Here is a 16,273-nt window from a genome sequence, read left to right as displayed (position 1 = left end):
GAATTAGGCCCAAAATTAAGTGTAAAATGCACGTAAATGATGCTACTATAACATTACTGTAATTCAGAACAGATCTCTCTTCTCTGTAAATTCTCCAGTTATGTTATCTTATACCCTGGCTGAAAAAACTACGAACTAATCGTGAAGGTTTGGTCAATACCAGCCGAGCGCTGTTTCACAGAGATAATACTGTAGACTATCTGCAAAATCGACTTCCCATTAGCTGCTGGTGCAGCGGAAATATTTATTGCATTAGCCTGTTCCTGGGGAATGATAAATATCAGCTTCACCGCGAGCAATCAGCATCCAGGAAAATCTTTCAGTTCATCTTTTATTGCAAAGTTTGAAGACAGGACAAAAAAAAATAAAAAATAAAATAAAAAAAATAAATAAAAAGAATTGCTGAAGCAGAACAGTGTGACTGCAGATTACACCGAGGAGCTGTGCCCAATGTGTGTGCCAGTGCGGGAGATGAGATATTTATCTGGAACAATCGCTGTATCGTCCCCAATAAATACACCAATGAGCTATGCTGCCACGTTTCTTTGCAGGTTTACATAACATTAAATTGTAAATGGCAGACCTGCATCGTTCAATGACTGTAAACTAATATGCGAGTATGTGATACCCCGGCCTAAAGCATATTAGAAACAAAGGATGCTGGGACCTGGACACAATGCCCAACCCTTCCAATTACAGGAAGAAAAAAAAGTACCATGTAGCATGGTGGTGTGGTGGTTGGCAATGCTGGAGCACGTCTGATGTCTTGAGTTTAATTCCTGACTAAGGCATTGTCTGTGTGGAGTTTGTTTGTTCTCACAGTGTTTGTGTGGGTTTCATCCAGGTTCTCCAGTCACTTAAAACACATATTGGTAGGTTAATTGGCTTCTGAGGAAATAATTCGGAGTATGTGTGACCATGTGATAGGGAAGGTAGATTGCAAGCTCCTCTAGGGCAGGGACTGATGTGAATGACTGAAATATTCTCTGTAAAGAATCATGGAATGTGCGCGCTTTATAATTAGCTTGCAAAAAATGATTAATAACTGTGTGTATAATCTTCCAGCGATGGGATCCAGCAATCTTACTTCCTTTATCATATACATTACAAGTACAGATTATCAGGAGGGGGGGGGGGGGTGCCTTACCTTTCCTGTACTTACTCTACTGAAGCTCGGTTACCTTGGGAGGGCAACCTGCGGCTTATCAGCTGTAGAAGAACTACAAGACCAAGCATGCCCGGGCTGTTACAGACAAAGCATGCCGGGATGACTGTCCACTCTGCGCCTATCTGCTCTATAATACTGTGCTCCCTAATACAGTTACGATGTCATTATTTACACATACAGTATCTACTGTAAATTATGAAACTGTTCCACCAGAACGTTCCAAACGGCTGTTACGCCATCCATTCCGTAATACAGAGCATTTCCCTAGCACAAGTATAAAATCCCTCACCTGATATTGACCAATGCGTGGGTCACTTTGCTGGCGGGTTCCTTCCACTGTCCTGCGTTGGTAGAAAGACGAAGCACTGAGACAGAAGACAGAACCAAAAAATAAACATTTTATACACGCTCACAGCTTACAATCAATGATTGGGGGGGGGGGGGGGGGGGGGGGGGGGGCGGGAGGTATGCTTGACAAAATGTGCTTAATACTAAGAACTATTATAAAGCCATATTTCTCCTTTAACGTGGACTATAGTGTATCGCCTAATAATATAAAAGTGTCTTCTTGGAAACTAGAAAAGTGCATTTTGCAAAAAAAAAAAAAGACAGGTGTTGCCATGGTTATAAGACAATAAGGACATAGTAGATTTGCTGATCAATGCAAAGTTACTTTGGGCTGCGCTGCAGTTGCTATAGCAACAGGGATATCAGGCAAGTCTAGGTCATGTGACTGTCACAGTAATAAAATAAATGCAAGTAAGGGGATTTTATAAACGGTGCTTTATGGCGCTGTAAAAGTGTGTGCGTTCCCAGGTACAGCAGCACAACATTACCTTGTACGCTGCAGCAAGGGGTAGCTATGATCACTGATGTACAGTACAAAGGCACAAGTGACCGCCATATTACCCGCATACGCTAAGCTGGCCAACGCAAGACACGGACTACAAGAGCTCTGATGGCTTGCTATGCGCTACAGGGTATCCCAGCCACCACAGAACTGTACAATGAACAGGTGACACTACAGTCGGCTGTTTGTCAGTGAGAATGTGGCCACCCTACACATCAACAAGAGTACTGCCAGGAAACTTACTGTGACATCATCAAACTGCCAGCTTACAGCACATTGGCTCTGACTGATCACATGGAAATCAGTGTCACATGACCTTTGTTCTGTCCTCATCAATTTATTTCAAAGGCAGGGAACGTTTTATAGTAGATTTTTCTGATGAATAGCTTGCGGCATAAACATTTTGTACATTACCATTAGGCTTTTTCTTAAGATGTGGCATTAATGTGATGCACTGTAGAGTATTTCAATCCTGCATGACAAGTACCTCTATGCAGATTTATTAACAGCCTGAGCAAGGGCTAAATTCACTGATGATCACAGCCATTAAATAATGAACGATTCCCAGAACCTCTCTACTGAATCTCCCACTGTGATAAATGGTCAAGAGAAAGTAAGTTACTCATGAAAGAAACAGGGCACAAATTGTTATGGTTAACCCTTTAAAGTTACAGTCTTCTAATCAGAGTGTAATTAGCCGATACTGATCACCGTGTGTTCTGCTCATGTACAGTATCAACTGATCTCTGAAATGCCTCGGTGAAGACACAGCAAAGTCACTGGCCGGTATTAGGTTCTGCTGCGCCACAGAACGGCTGCGCCCACTGCGTGCAGACGAACGGTGCGCTATAAGGGTTACAGATCTTAGATTACGTTATATTTACTGCGCGTTTCTTACCCATAGAGTAAAGATTGTCAAAAATCTGGTGCATGCGGATGATTTCATAGTATAACTCATCGTAGCTGCTGGGGGTGGGAAGGAAGGTGTCTCCGTAGGTGATGAACATGTTAAACAAATTGACCACCTAAAATCAAAAGCAAAACATCAACAATCAAAGCAATATTATAGGAAACCTTAATACAGGGGTGTAGCTTGGAAGGTCTGCACCCTGGACACCGAGGGGTACGGTTCATTAGGTCGACAGTAAAAAGGTCAAAAAGTGTCTAGGTCAACTCCAAAAGGTCGCCTTGCACACGGCCGACACGAGAAAAAAAATCGACATGAAAATGGTCAACATGAGTATTTTAGGTTTTTAGTGTGTCAGTGTTTTTAATGTGTAAGCCCAATTGGTGTATCGTGTCCCAGGTTACCGTTCTGAATCGTAGCCCACGTGGATGGTAAAGTATGAAAAAATTATAAATTGTTTTAAAACAAATCAAGAATAACCCAAGTCGACCATACGCTGTGGTGACCTAAAGACCGGATACCGGCACGGAGGGTCAGATGTATGAAGCAGTGACAAGAGTGGAGAAGTTGCCCATGGTAACCAATCAGCTGCTACCTATAACTTTATAGCATGAACTTGATAAATGTTACCTGAAAGCTGATTGGTTGCCATGGAAAACTTCTCTACTCTTGTCACTACTTCAAACATCTCCCCCTGAGTTTTGTAAGTAAAATCTGCCATGCACACAATTAGGTCCCACTCCGTACCCACTATGCTTTCTTGCTATGACCACAGAGTTACAATAAATAGCTTCCAGAACGGACGGAAACATGCGGAGACACCTGCAGCAACACCTGCCCAAACTGGGTATCCTCTTCACAAAGGTGTTCTTCCCCGACCAGGTAGCTACTTGGCACACTTGCAGGGCCGAGACTCCAAGGGCAGCCGCCCAGGAAGACCCCACCGATCTTGTAGAGTGAACCTTCAGAGACAGTGGAACAGGTAAGGCTGCCGACGCATAGGCATGCTGAACAGTAAACCATACCAACGAGCAATGGACTGCTTTGAAGCAGGGCAACCCTTTTTCTGTGTCATATAGCACGAACAAGGAATCCGTCTTTCTGATCCGAGCCGTCCTTTTGACATAGATCTTCAAGGCTCGCACAGCATCCAATGGGAGGGGCAGAAACGCCAGAACTTGACGGGATCACAATAGGTTGATTCAAGTGGAACGCAGAGATGACCTTCGACAGGAACTGCTGCCTAGTCTTGAGCTCCGCCCTGTCCTCGTAAAAGACCAAGTAGGGACTTTTACACAATAAGGCCCCCAATTCTGAAACACACCTAGCAGAAGCCAGGGCCAGCAACATCACCGCCTTCCATGTGAGGTACTTGTTTCTACCGTCATCAGAGGTTCAAACCAGGAGGACTGTAGAAATGTCAACACCACATCCAAATCCCAAGGTGCCGTGGGCGGAACAAACGGAGGTTGTATGTGAAGCACCCCTTGCAAGAAGGTCTGAACTTCCAGCAGCACAGCCAACTTCTTTAGGAAGAAGATTGAAAGAGATGAAATCTGTACTTTTTGGGAGCCCACCCTTAAGCCTTTATCCACACCAGCCTGCAGGAAACGGAGGAACCTCCCCAAGTGGAACTCTGCAGGCTGATATGTCCGTTCCTCGCACCAGGAGACAGATCGCCTCCAGATATGATGATAGTGGCTTGACGTCACAGGCTTTCTGGCTTGCACCATGGTGGCAAGGACCTTCTTGGAAAGTTGCTTATGAGCTAGGATGTTCCGCTCAACTTCCATACCATCAAACGAAGCCGCCGTAAGTCCAGGTAGACGAACGGTCCTTGCTGAAGAAGATCCCTTCTTACTGTCAGAGGCCAAGGGTCTTCTACGGACATGCCCAGAACATCCGCGTACCAAGGTCTCCGGGGCAATAAGGATTGCCTGCACTCCTTGATGTCTGATCCTCTTGAGCACCCTCGGGATCAACGGAATAGGAGGAAATAGATAGACCAGCCGGTGAGGCCAAGGCAACGTCAGTGCATCCACTGCGCTCGCCTGTGTGTCTCTGGTTCGCGAGCAATAACAGTGAAGTTTCTTGTTGAGGCGAGACGCCATCATGTCGATCTGTGGGCATCACCACCTGTCAATGATCTCTTGAAACACCTGGAGGTGTAGTCCCCACTCTCCTGGGTGAAGATCGTGACGACTCAGGAAGTCCGCTTCCAAGTTGTCCACACCTGGAATGAAGATTGCGGACAGTGCTCTTGCATTTCTTTCCACCCAGAGTAGAATCCTTGACACCTCTCGCATGCAGGCCCTGCTTTTCGTGACTCATTGTCGACTGATGTACGCCACAGTCGTGGCGTTGTCCGACTGTACCTGGATCGCATGATCCGTGAGCAGAGGGGAGGCCTGAATCAGAGCATTGTAAATGGCCCGAAGTTCCAGAATGTTGATCGGAAGTAGGGCCTCTTGGGCAGATCACCTGCCCTGGAACTGCGCCCCTTGGGTGACAGCTCCCCATCCTCTCAGACATGCATACGTCGTGAGGAGGATCCATCCTGAATCCCGAAGCGTCGACCTTCTAGGAGATTAGAAGACTGTAGCCATCACAGGAGTGAAATCCTGGCCTGGGGTTACAGTTGTATCATCCGGTGCATCAGAAGATGTGAACCGGACCACTTGTACAGGATATCCAATTGAAAAGGTCGGCATGGAACCTTCCATACTGGATTGCCTCGTACGAGGCTACCATCTTCCCCAACAATTTTATGCAAAGATGAAATAGATACTCAAGCAGGTCGGAGAACCATGCGAACCATTTCCTGGAGTGTTCTCGCTTTGTCTTCTGGGAGGAACACTTTCTGTGCTACAGTATCCAGTAGCATTCCCAGAAACAGGAGCCACTGAGATGGCTCCAGGTGGGACTTCTGTAGATTGAGGATCCACCCATGTCGTGACAGAAGTTGGATAGTGCTATCTATATGGAGCAATAGAAGCTTCCTGGAACTTGCTTTTAACAGGAGATCGTCCAGGTAATGGACTACGTTGACCCTCTGGACCCAAAGCTGGAACATCATTTCCGCCATCACCTTCGTGAACACCCTCGGAGCCGTAGACGGGCCGAAGGGTAACGCCTGGAACTGGTAGTGATCATTCAGCAGGGCAAACCTCCGATAGGCCTGATGAGGAGGCCAAATCGGGATATGGAGATAGGCATCCTTGATATCCAGGGATACCAGGAATTCCTGTTCTTCCAGGCCTGCAATCACTGCTCTCAAAGATTCCATCTTGAAAACTTCCAGGTAAGGGTACAAGGACTTCAGATTCAAAATGGGTCTTACTGACCCGTCCGGTTTCGGCACTACGAACAGATTGGAGTAGTAACCCTGTCCTTGTTGTTGTTGTAGTGGTACTGGAACAATGATCTGGGACTGAACCAGCTTGTTGATGGCCAGCTGCAGCGTAACACGCGTATCCTCCAAAGCTGGTAAGCTTGATTTGAAAAATCGCTGCAGAGGAGCACCGTCGAACTCCAGCTTGTATCCATGAGAGATGAGGTCCTTTACCCCAGGCATCCTGGCAGGAACTTTCCCAGATGTGGCTGAAGTGACGCAACCAAGCTCCCACCTCGGGGTGGGCGGGCACCGTCATGCTGAGGCTTTAGTGGAAGCTGAACTGGTGCCCTGTTCCTGAGAGCTGGCAACTGCTGGTTTCTTAGGCCTACCTCTGGTGCCTCTAGCTGCGTTGGGAGGCCCCTCTGGCCCTAGATTGAAATCTAGTTGACCGAAAGGACTGAGTAGATGGTCCCGGATAGGAACGTCTGAGGGAAGAAACGTGGATTTTCCAGCAGTAACCTTAGAGATCCACACGTCCAATTCGCCCCTGAAGAGACATTCCCCTGTAAAGGGAAGGGATTCCACATTGCGCTTGGATTCTGCTTCTGCAATCCACTGACGCAACCACAAGGCTCTGCGTGCTGACACTGCCATAGCAGTAGTCCTAGCATTAATATTGCTAATCTCTTTGAGCGAGTCACATAGGACACGTGCCACGTCCTGAATGTGTTTTAGGAGAGTCACTGTAGTAACCAGGGTCATATCCTTAGAGAGGCCCTCCTGAATTTGAGTAGCCCACATATGAATAGCATGTGTAATCCAGCAACCTGCTATGACCGGTCTTTGAGATATACCTGCAGCTGTGTAGATAGATTTCAGAGTGATCTCAATCTTCCTATCCCCGGGGTCCTTCATGGTAAAGGAGTACCACCTTCTTAGAGAGGAGAGAGACAGATGTCTACAGCCGGAGATTCTTCCCAGAATTTTCTGCCTTCAGGGGCAAAAGGGAAAGTATGCAAAAACCATTTTGACACCTGATATTTCTTATCTGGATTTTACCAGGCTAACTTAAATAAGTCATCTAATTCTTTAGAATCAGGGAAGGTGACACAGTTTATTTTGTGTGAGGAAAAACAACTGCTGTGTTGCAGTGTCCTCTAGAGAGAGTTTTAACACATCCTGTATAGCCAGAATGAGGGGTTCAATACCCTGTGTAGGAGTGGAGTCCCTACTTACGGGGTCCACATTGTCCCCATGCTCCTGTATATCCTCAGAGTCTGATAGTAATGCAGGTAATGCACGTTTTTGTGAACCTGCAGCAGAGAGTGGGGGATGGGGAACATCAGCCCTAGCAGCTAAATTTGCAACAGCCTGCTGCAATTCTTGCGTTTTATGGGCATTTGCAGTGAGCTGAGATGACATATCAGACAGCACTGAGCCAGGGAGGCTCTTGACCCCCCCCCCCCCCCCCATCTCCCCCCACATTCTCCACAATGTTTTGTGAGGACTGACTACATTGTTCACAAGAAATGGAGCCAGAAGAAAGTGGGGAGAACCTGGTGTTACACACACTGCATAAAACTTATGTTTTACCATGATGACAGTGATACACCAACAAATACATACAATACAGACCATATAAAGCAAGCCTGCTTCACTGTATGTGAGAGGAGACAGAGAGAAGGCACCAGCACACCCAAGCTATATAGCCTCAGTGTATTTACATATCTAACTTTCTTAATGGGATGTACCAGTGATCCAGCGTGTCCCAGCGTTTGGAGGAGCTGTGTGAGGCTGCTGCTGCTGTGCAGAGGAAGGTGCCAAAATGCAGCTGAGCCCGCTCTGAGGTAGCTCCGCCCACCCTCCCAATGGCGCCAGAGCTATTAATATCTTTATACTGACAAAGTCTCCCAAAAGTGCTTGCACAAGTCTTAGGTTAAGCCACCGCTAGCCAGTTTACACAGGGGGCTATAGCGGGTCCCCCCCCAGGAGGGACCTGTATGCCTCCCTTGCGTGTCAGCCGCACAATGAACCCAGGGGAACCCCCCTAGCAGGGCCCCCGGCCTGTACTCACCACTGTTGTCACCTTCAGGCTATTGTTAGGGGTGTGCGGTGTGCTGCGATTGCGACAGCTAAGGCGCAGTGCCCCGCTGAACAAACAACCTCTCAGGATGGTGGTCCTGCATCGGGGAAGCGGCTGACACCTCGCAAGGCCGGTGACCCTCCCCCACCCCCTAACTCCCACGGTGCAGGTATGCTGTTGCCCAAACAGCATACCGAAAATAATAAAAGTTTGAAATAAAACTGAAGAAAATTCTGGAGCTTACAGAGTGTGCATCCTCTCCTGAGGGCACTTTTTGGGAGGAGCAGCACACCCAGTTGAAGAAATTTAAAGTGCACTTGTTCCTTTGGACCCAGTCTATACCCCATCGTACTAATGTGTCCCCAATATCCCTTATGGGTGCTAGAGAAATAGGTGTGCATATAATGACTACAGAAATCTACAGAATCTGTAACGTTTTGTAACAGCAAATTATTGCTACAGTATATAGCACTTTTTATTTGTCCAAAAATACCTGTGCACCTCTTTTCATAAAAGAAGCCAAAGACTACGGATCATAAATCCCTCATATAGTCAGAGAGACCGGTAAGGCCAAAATCTAACTTGGTAACACTCTCATCGTCTTATCCCTCACAATGAGCTCTTCCTTGCAGCTTCCATAGAGCTCTGTTGTAGAGCTATAGGGTGATTTTCCCTTGAACCTGTTCGGTCTCATCCAATAAGACTGTAGAAATGATAAACGGTGCCCCAGCCAATCAGCTCCTAACTGTCATGTGTTTGAAAATGACAGTTGGGAGTCGATTTGCTGGAGCACCATGTACTGTATCATTCATAAAGAGTTTTAAAATTTGTTGCACATGATAAAACTCGTTGGGCCCCTAAGTCTTAATCGCCGAGATCGCCCCGATTCACGGACGTCACACTCTATTCCACATACACCATGGTTTGTCATGCAGCACCAACAGTGATGGCATACAACAGCTCACAGCTTAGGGCAACTGTGTGCGTGTGGGGGGGGGGGGGGGGGGGGGAGATACGATACCTTGTATATTACATGAAGGTGACCAACAATTACCAACAATTAGCAGTGGGCAATTGGTCCCTATTCATTGACTCGCTCAGTGTCTTTTTTTCCTACAACTGAGCATTTCTTTGCTACTACGTGTGTGATAAGTCCTGGAAGCCCTCACGCACCTAAGCGTCCGATGGCGTTCGCGATCCCAGGTGTTTCTGGGCGTACACTGGGATGTATCCTAAAGTGAACGCAAAAAAGGGGCCGTTTCATGGATGTGTTACACAAGTGTCAGGGGCGTATCTGGGGTCGCTGCCTGTGTTCCAAATCGCAGATCCGCTGCTTAAGAGGCCATGCTTAGTTGAATATGAGGAGAGTAGATCAAGTAGACCCAAGTCTACCACAAATGTCGATGCTGCATCGATATTGGAGTGTTTACAATCTCCATCGCAACTGCACAGACCACGGAGCCTGAAAGCGGGCGTCTAAGCGCTCATACCCTTCATCGCATGGTGGGGCACAAAGGGAAGGCTGACATTAGCATCTGCGTATTTCCACAACAGCTATTGGGAGAGCAGCTGCATTAGCCACCATCTCTGAATCAGGCCCAATGGATTTTATCTACATGATTCGTACATGAAAATGTTGGGGCACAGTGGTGCATTGAGTCCCTTTAAGAGCCCCTGGAGGAATTTATTTCTATTTAATCGATACATCAAACACAAAATAGGGACAGGGGATTTCAATTTAAAACAGGGACAGTTGATGTCATAGGAGCCAGCTCCGTGGGTGCTTGTGAGCCCCCAAAATTTGTGCTATCGCTATCCAGGTCTAGGCATGCCATTACTCAGACACATAGGGGGCACCCCCATCGGTGGCATGAGGAACTAATAAGCATCAGGGATGTCAGCACTTTATAATACAGCTAGTAAAGAGACCTGGTTTCAGCCCGGCCTGCTGCTCCAGCCCCCAGCTCCATCCATTCTCCCCCCACACCCCGCTAGGCGTTTCTCCCCCTCTCCTGGTTCCTGTTAGGCTAAGGTCTGTCCGTTCACTATAGCAGTTAAGTACGTGCATGTTGTAGATGGGGCAGACCTTGCATAGTTATTACCTGGATGCTCAGCTGCATCCTGTCTCCCCCCGCATCACTAAGTAACGCGTTTCTCCCCCTCTCCTGGTTCCTGTTAGGCTAAGGTCTGTCCAGTCCCCCTAGCAGTGGGGCACACATAGCACGTTGTAGATGGTGCAAGCCTTACATAATTATTACATGGATGCTCAGCTGCATCCTGTCTCCCCCCGCACCACTAAGTAACGCGTTTCTCCTTCTCTTCTGGTTCCTGTTAGGCTTAGGTCTGTCCAGTCTCCCTAGCAGTGGGGCACACATAGCACATGTTGTAGATGGGGCAAGCCTTACATAATTATTACATGGATGCTCAGCTGCATCCTGTCTCCCCCCCGCACCACTAAGTAACGCGTTTCTCCCCCTCTCCTGGTTCCTGTTAGGCTAAGGTCTGTCCAGTCCCCTAGCAGTGGGGCACACATAGCATGTTGTAGATGGGGCAAGCCTTACATAAATATTACATGGATGCTCAGCTGCATCCTGTCTCCTCCCCCCACACCACTAAGTAACACATTTCTCCTTCTCTCCTGGTTCCTGTTAGGCTAAGGTCTGTCCAGTCCCCCTAGCAGTGGGGCACACATAGCACATGTTGTAGATGGGGCAAGCCATACGTAATTATTACATGGATGCTCAGCTGCATCCTGTCTCCCCCCGCATCACTAAGTAACGCATTTCTCCTTCTCTCCTGGTTCCTGTTAGGCTAAGGTCTGTCCAGTCCCCCTAGCAGTGGGCCACACATAGCACATGTTGTAGATGGGGCAAGCCTTACATAATTATCACATGGATGCTCAGCTGCATCCTGTCTCCCCCCGGCACCACTAACGCGTTTCTCCCCCTCTCCTGGTTCCTGTTAGGCTAAGGTCTGTCCAGTCCCCCTAGCAGTGGGGCACACATAGCACATGTTGTAGATGGGGCAAGCCTTACATAAATATTACATGGATGCTCAGCTGCATCCTGTCTCCCCCCCCACACCACTAAGTAACACATTTCTCCTTCTCTCCTGGTTCCTGTTAGGCTAAGGTCTGTCCAGTCCCCCTAGCAGTGGGGCACACATAGCACATGTTGTAGATGGGGCAAGCCTTACATAATTATTACATGGATGCTCAGCTGCATCCTGTCTCCCCCCCGCACCACTAAGTAACGCGTTTCTCCCCCTCTCCTGGTTCCTCTTAGGCTAAGGTCTGTCCAGTCCCCCTAGCAGTGGGGCACACATAGCACATGTTGTAGATGGGGCAAGCCTTACGTAATTATTACATGGATGCTCAGCTGCATCCTGTCTCCCCCCGCATCACTAAGTAACGCGTTTCTCCTTCTCTCCTGGTTCCTGTTAGGCTAAGGTCTGTCCAGTCCCCCTAGCAGTGGGGCACACATAGCACAGGTTGTAGATGGGGCAAGCCTTACGTAATTATTACATGGATGCTCAGCTGCATCCTGTCTCCCGCCGCACCACTAAGTAACGCGTTTCTCCTTCTCTCCTGGTTCCTGTTAGGCTAAGGTCTGTCCAGTCCCCCTAGCAGTGGGCCACACATAGCACATGTTGTAGATGGGGCAAGCCTTACATAATTATTACATGGATGCTCAGCTGCATCCTGTCTCCCCCCGCACCACTAAGTAACGTGTTTCTCTTTGTCTCCTGGTTCCTGTTAGGCTAAGGTCTGTCCAGTCCCCCTAGCAGTGGGCCACACATAGCACATGTTGTAGATGGGGCAAGCCTTACATAATTATTACATGGATGCTCAGCTGCATCCTGTCTCCCCCCGCACCACTAAGTAATGTGTTTCTCCTGTTAGGCTAAGGTCTGCTCAGCTGCATCTTGGTAAATATTTGTTCCACAATAAATTAACTCTGTAGGCCACAGGTGTATTTCAGCTTGCTAGTTATACGTACCATTAGAGCCAGGGTAAAAATGTTGTGCTTTGATAGTAGAACAGTTTCGTAAGACATGAGGAATTTCAACAGATTTATCAGTGCTGAAAAGGAGAGAGAGAGATAGGTGAAGCAATACAGAAACATAGGACGTAAAACCTGCACACAAGGGGCCTAATTCAAACCTGATCATTCGCTAGCGTTTTTTGCACCGCTGCGATCAGGTCAGAACTGCGCATGCGCACCGCAATGTGCAGGCGCGTTGCACGGGTACAAAGCGGTTCGTTGCTCTGTGATGGGTTTGTCCGAAGAATCCATTCGCACGGGCGATCGCAAGGTGATTCACAGGAAGAAGGCGTTTGTGGGTGTCAACTGACCGTTTTCTGGGAGTGTCTGGAAAAACGCAGGCGTTCCCAAGCATTTGCAGGGCGGGTGTCTGATGTCAATTCCGGGCCCCGACAGGATGAAGTGAACGCAGCGGCTGAGTACGTCCCGGGCTACTCAGAGACTGCACAAGATCTTTTTGTACCACTCGGCTGCACATGCGATCGCACACTTGCACAGCTAAAATACACTCCCCTATGGGCGGCAACTATGCGAACGCAGGACTGCAAAAAACAGCTAGCGAGCGATCAGGTCTGAATTACCCCCAATGTTGGGGGCTGGAAAGTCATCACAACGCTGGGTATTTATATTGTTCTGCAGACTTCAGCTTCTGTTTTACAGGCGAGTCATTACACGGAAAGGTCTCCTATGAAAATCACAGAAGAAATGGATTTGTAGAAGGAGCATACTTACGCCAGGGCCTGTGCAACCTTCTGCAAGCAAAGCTTTCCCTAGACCAGGCATTCCCAACCTCGGCCGTCAAGACACACTAACAGTCCAGGTTTTAGTGATATCCATGCTTGAGCACAGGTGATATCCATGCTTGAGCACAGGAACACTGTTATGTGCCTTGAGGACTGAGGTTGGGAATGCCTGCCCTAGACTAACACTTTCAGGTGAATAAACCTAGCAGCAATCATACAGTTATTTATTAGGAAAGCACGCAATGTCACAGAGGAAATACTATTGCTAGGCTTCAGTCTACAACAAAATGGAGAACAGGAGACCCACAGGGCTGCAGGACACCTCTAAAAATGGTGTGAGGATGACGACAATGTGTTTACTGCAGAAGTTTGCATTAGTGTAAGGATGGATGGCGGCGTCATAGCTAACATTAATGTAAAAGTAGAATTTTAATTGACCACATATAGTTCCTCTAAGACAGGCATGTCCAAAGTGCGGCCCTCCAGCTGTTGTGAAACTACATATTCCAGCATGCCCTGACACAGTTTTGCTGTCAGAGAATGCTAAAGCTGTTTTAGGGCATGCTGGGATGTGTAGTTTCTCAACAGCTGGAGGGCCGCAGTTTGGACATGCCTGCTCTAAGACAATAGGAAGTAATTAAAAGAGAAGACGTCAGGAGGAATACTATACACAAAAGCTTATTTTTCTCCTCTACTCCTGGAGTTTCTAAACTCATTACAAAAAATACACAAGTGCAGAGTTGTGTTTCCGGGATAAGTGCAGACTTCGATCAGCGGTGCTCAATCAGTTTCACTGGAACCCCAAATGTCAGCGTGCCACTGTGCTGGGGCGCAGAGTGTCGACGTGCCACTGTGCTGGATCCCAGAGAGTCGGCGTGTCACTGTTCTGGATCCCAGAGTGTCAGCATGCCACTGTTCTGGATCCCAGCGTGTCAGCGTGCCACTGTGCTGGATCCCAGAGTGTCAGCGTGCCACTGTGCTGGATCCCAGAGTGTCAGCGCGCCACTGTTCTGGATACCAGAGTGTCAGCATGCCACTGTTCTAGATCCCAGTGTGTTAGTGTGCCACTGTTCTGGGTCGCTGAATGTCAGTATGCCATTGTTCTAGATCCCCGAGTGTCTGCGTTCCACTGTTTTGGATCCCAGAGTGTCAGCGCGCCACTGTTCTAGATCCCAGAGTGTCAGCGTGCCACTGTTCTAGATCCCAGTGTGTCACTGTGCCACTGTTCCGCGTCGCTGAATATCAGTGTGCCATTGTTCTAGATCAGGGATGGGGAACCTTCGGCTCTCCAGCTGATGTTGAACTAAACATCCCAGCATGCCCTGCAACAGTTTTCGCATGGCCGAATAGCAAACCTGTAGCAAGGCATGCTGGTATGTGTAGTTCAACAACAGCTGGAGGACCGAAGGTTCCCCATCCCTGTTCTAGATCCCAGAGTGTCAGCGTGCCACTGTTTTGGATCCCAGAGTGACAGCGTGCCACTGTTTTGGATCCCAGAGTGACAGCGTGCCACTGTTCTATAGATCCCAGAGTGTTAGCGTGCAACGGTTCTAGATCCCAGCATGTCAGCGTGCCCGTTCTAGATCCCAGCGTGTCATTGTTCTGGTCCCAAAAATAAGCAGTCAACAATATCACATACTGCATATCTAAAACAGACTCATGGCCCCATTAAGAGTCAAAGCTAAATAGTGTAATAATAGCATAGTCATTTCTGGGGCAGAAGAGCGATAACTTTGCGTCTGGATCACCTGTTACTGCTGCCCATTTAACAAGCCATGAGCAGGAAGTAGGACACCAGCCATGAGCAGGACACCAGCCATGGGCAGGAAGTAGGACACCAGCCATGAGCAGGGAGCAGGACACCAGCCATGAGCAGGGAGCAGGACACCAGCCATGAGCAGGGAGCAGGACACCAGCCATGACCAGAGAGTAGGACACCAGCCATGACCAGGGAGTAGGACACCAGCCATGAGCAGGGAGTAGGACACCAGCCATGAACAGGGAGTAGGGGAATTATGAACAGTAGGGAATTCTGACCACCACCGGAGGCTAACCGTTATGAAATGAATAGGACACATGTATTCAATGATGCCTAGAGCAACATTCTGGCACAAAATGAGGATGTGGCGATGATAAAACATGAGATGGATGATCATAGATGCTATTCTGACATTACAGAGCCTTTCACTAATATGGGTATTACATACAAGAACAGAAAATTTCATTATTGTTGAATTGCTGGCGTCGCAGTACTCAGGCGTGACGGACAGTATATTATAAAACATGGACACGCTAAATAAATGCAATAAAAGTAATGAAAACAAAGTGTGGAATGGGCCCTGCTGAAGAGTCAACATTCTCTTACGTCCCAGTACCCATTCCAATGCCTTAGACTGTGGTAAACAACATAGTCTTCCTCAGGGGTTCCACAGGTGTAATTTAACCTCCCAGGGTGCTATAGATTATCTTTCTGCAGAACAATTAGATTGTATAATGAGGTCAGAGCAGTAGCACTCCAACATTGGCTAGACAAACTGGGTTACAGATTCTACATGCAAAGAATGAAAATTGTCCTAATGTGTAAAGGATTGCATTCCTGTGGTAGGGAAAGGACACTGGAAGTCCTACTAACATGCCTGAAAATTAGTAGTGTACATAATATTATTACCAGTTATGTATATAGCAGTATATCATAAATTACTTTAGCTATCATCAGCAAAGAGAACTTTCACATTTAGTATCATAACACTCTATAATACGCAGCTCCCCTTCCATCACCCAAACCACATGGGACCTTAAGGCCCACCTCTTCATCAAAGGTTACCGGTTTCTCCTCATAACCCATTACTCCACTCACCCTCCAACTGCAAGCCTACCAGGGCAGGACCCCCAGCCCTCTTCCTCTCCTCCTAGCACAATCATGGTCACCAGTTGCCCCTGTTCCCCAGACTCCCATGCTCCACCAGTGACTTTGATTCTGAGCATCCACCCACTTGTTGGGTATAGGATCACTGAAGGCACATATAAGTGAACGATGATAATAATAATAATAATCATTGAGAAAGAGTAAATAGAAAACAATCAAGCTTCATCATCGTTATGGCACTTCCTAAAATAAAAGGCCAAACTCTCTGCCCAATACTGG

The 16,273-nt window shown here is 47.7% G+C and overlaps 1 protein-coding gene across 3 annotated transcripts in view; it reads right to left on the bottom strand.

Annotated features, from left to right (window-relative positions):
- The window catches only part of ARMH3 (armadillo like helical domain containing 3), a 281,292-nt gene that overhangs the window by 104,348 nt on the left and 160,671 nt on the right, over positions 1–16,273 (bottom strand). For all 3 annotated transcript variants that reach the window (XM_063962376.1, XM_063962377.1, XM_063962378.1), the window contains exons 21-23: positions 12,341–12,423; positions 2,917–3,043; positions 1,458–1,533 (exon numbers count right to left, since the gene is read on the bottom strand). In XM_063962376.1, the coding sequence (XP_063818446.1) occupies positions 1,458–1,533; positions 2,917–3,043; positions 12,341–12,423 (286 nt within the window). The remainder of the gene's footprint in view (positions 1–1,457; positions 1,534–2,916; positions 3,044–12,340; positions 12,424–16,273) is intronic.

Source organism: Pseudophryne corroboree, chromosome 3 (assembly GCF_028390025.1).
Source record: "Pseudophryne corroboree isolate aPseCor3 chromosome 3, aPseCor3.hap2, whole genome shotgun sequence".
Taxonomy (NCBI): Eukaryota; Metazoa; Chordata; class Amphibia; order Anura; family Myobatrachidae; genus Pseudophryne; species Pseudophryne corroboree.
This window is presented reverse-complemented; position numbering and strand designations above follow the sequence as displayed.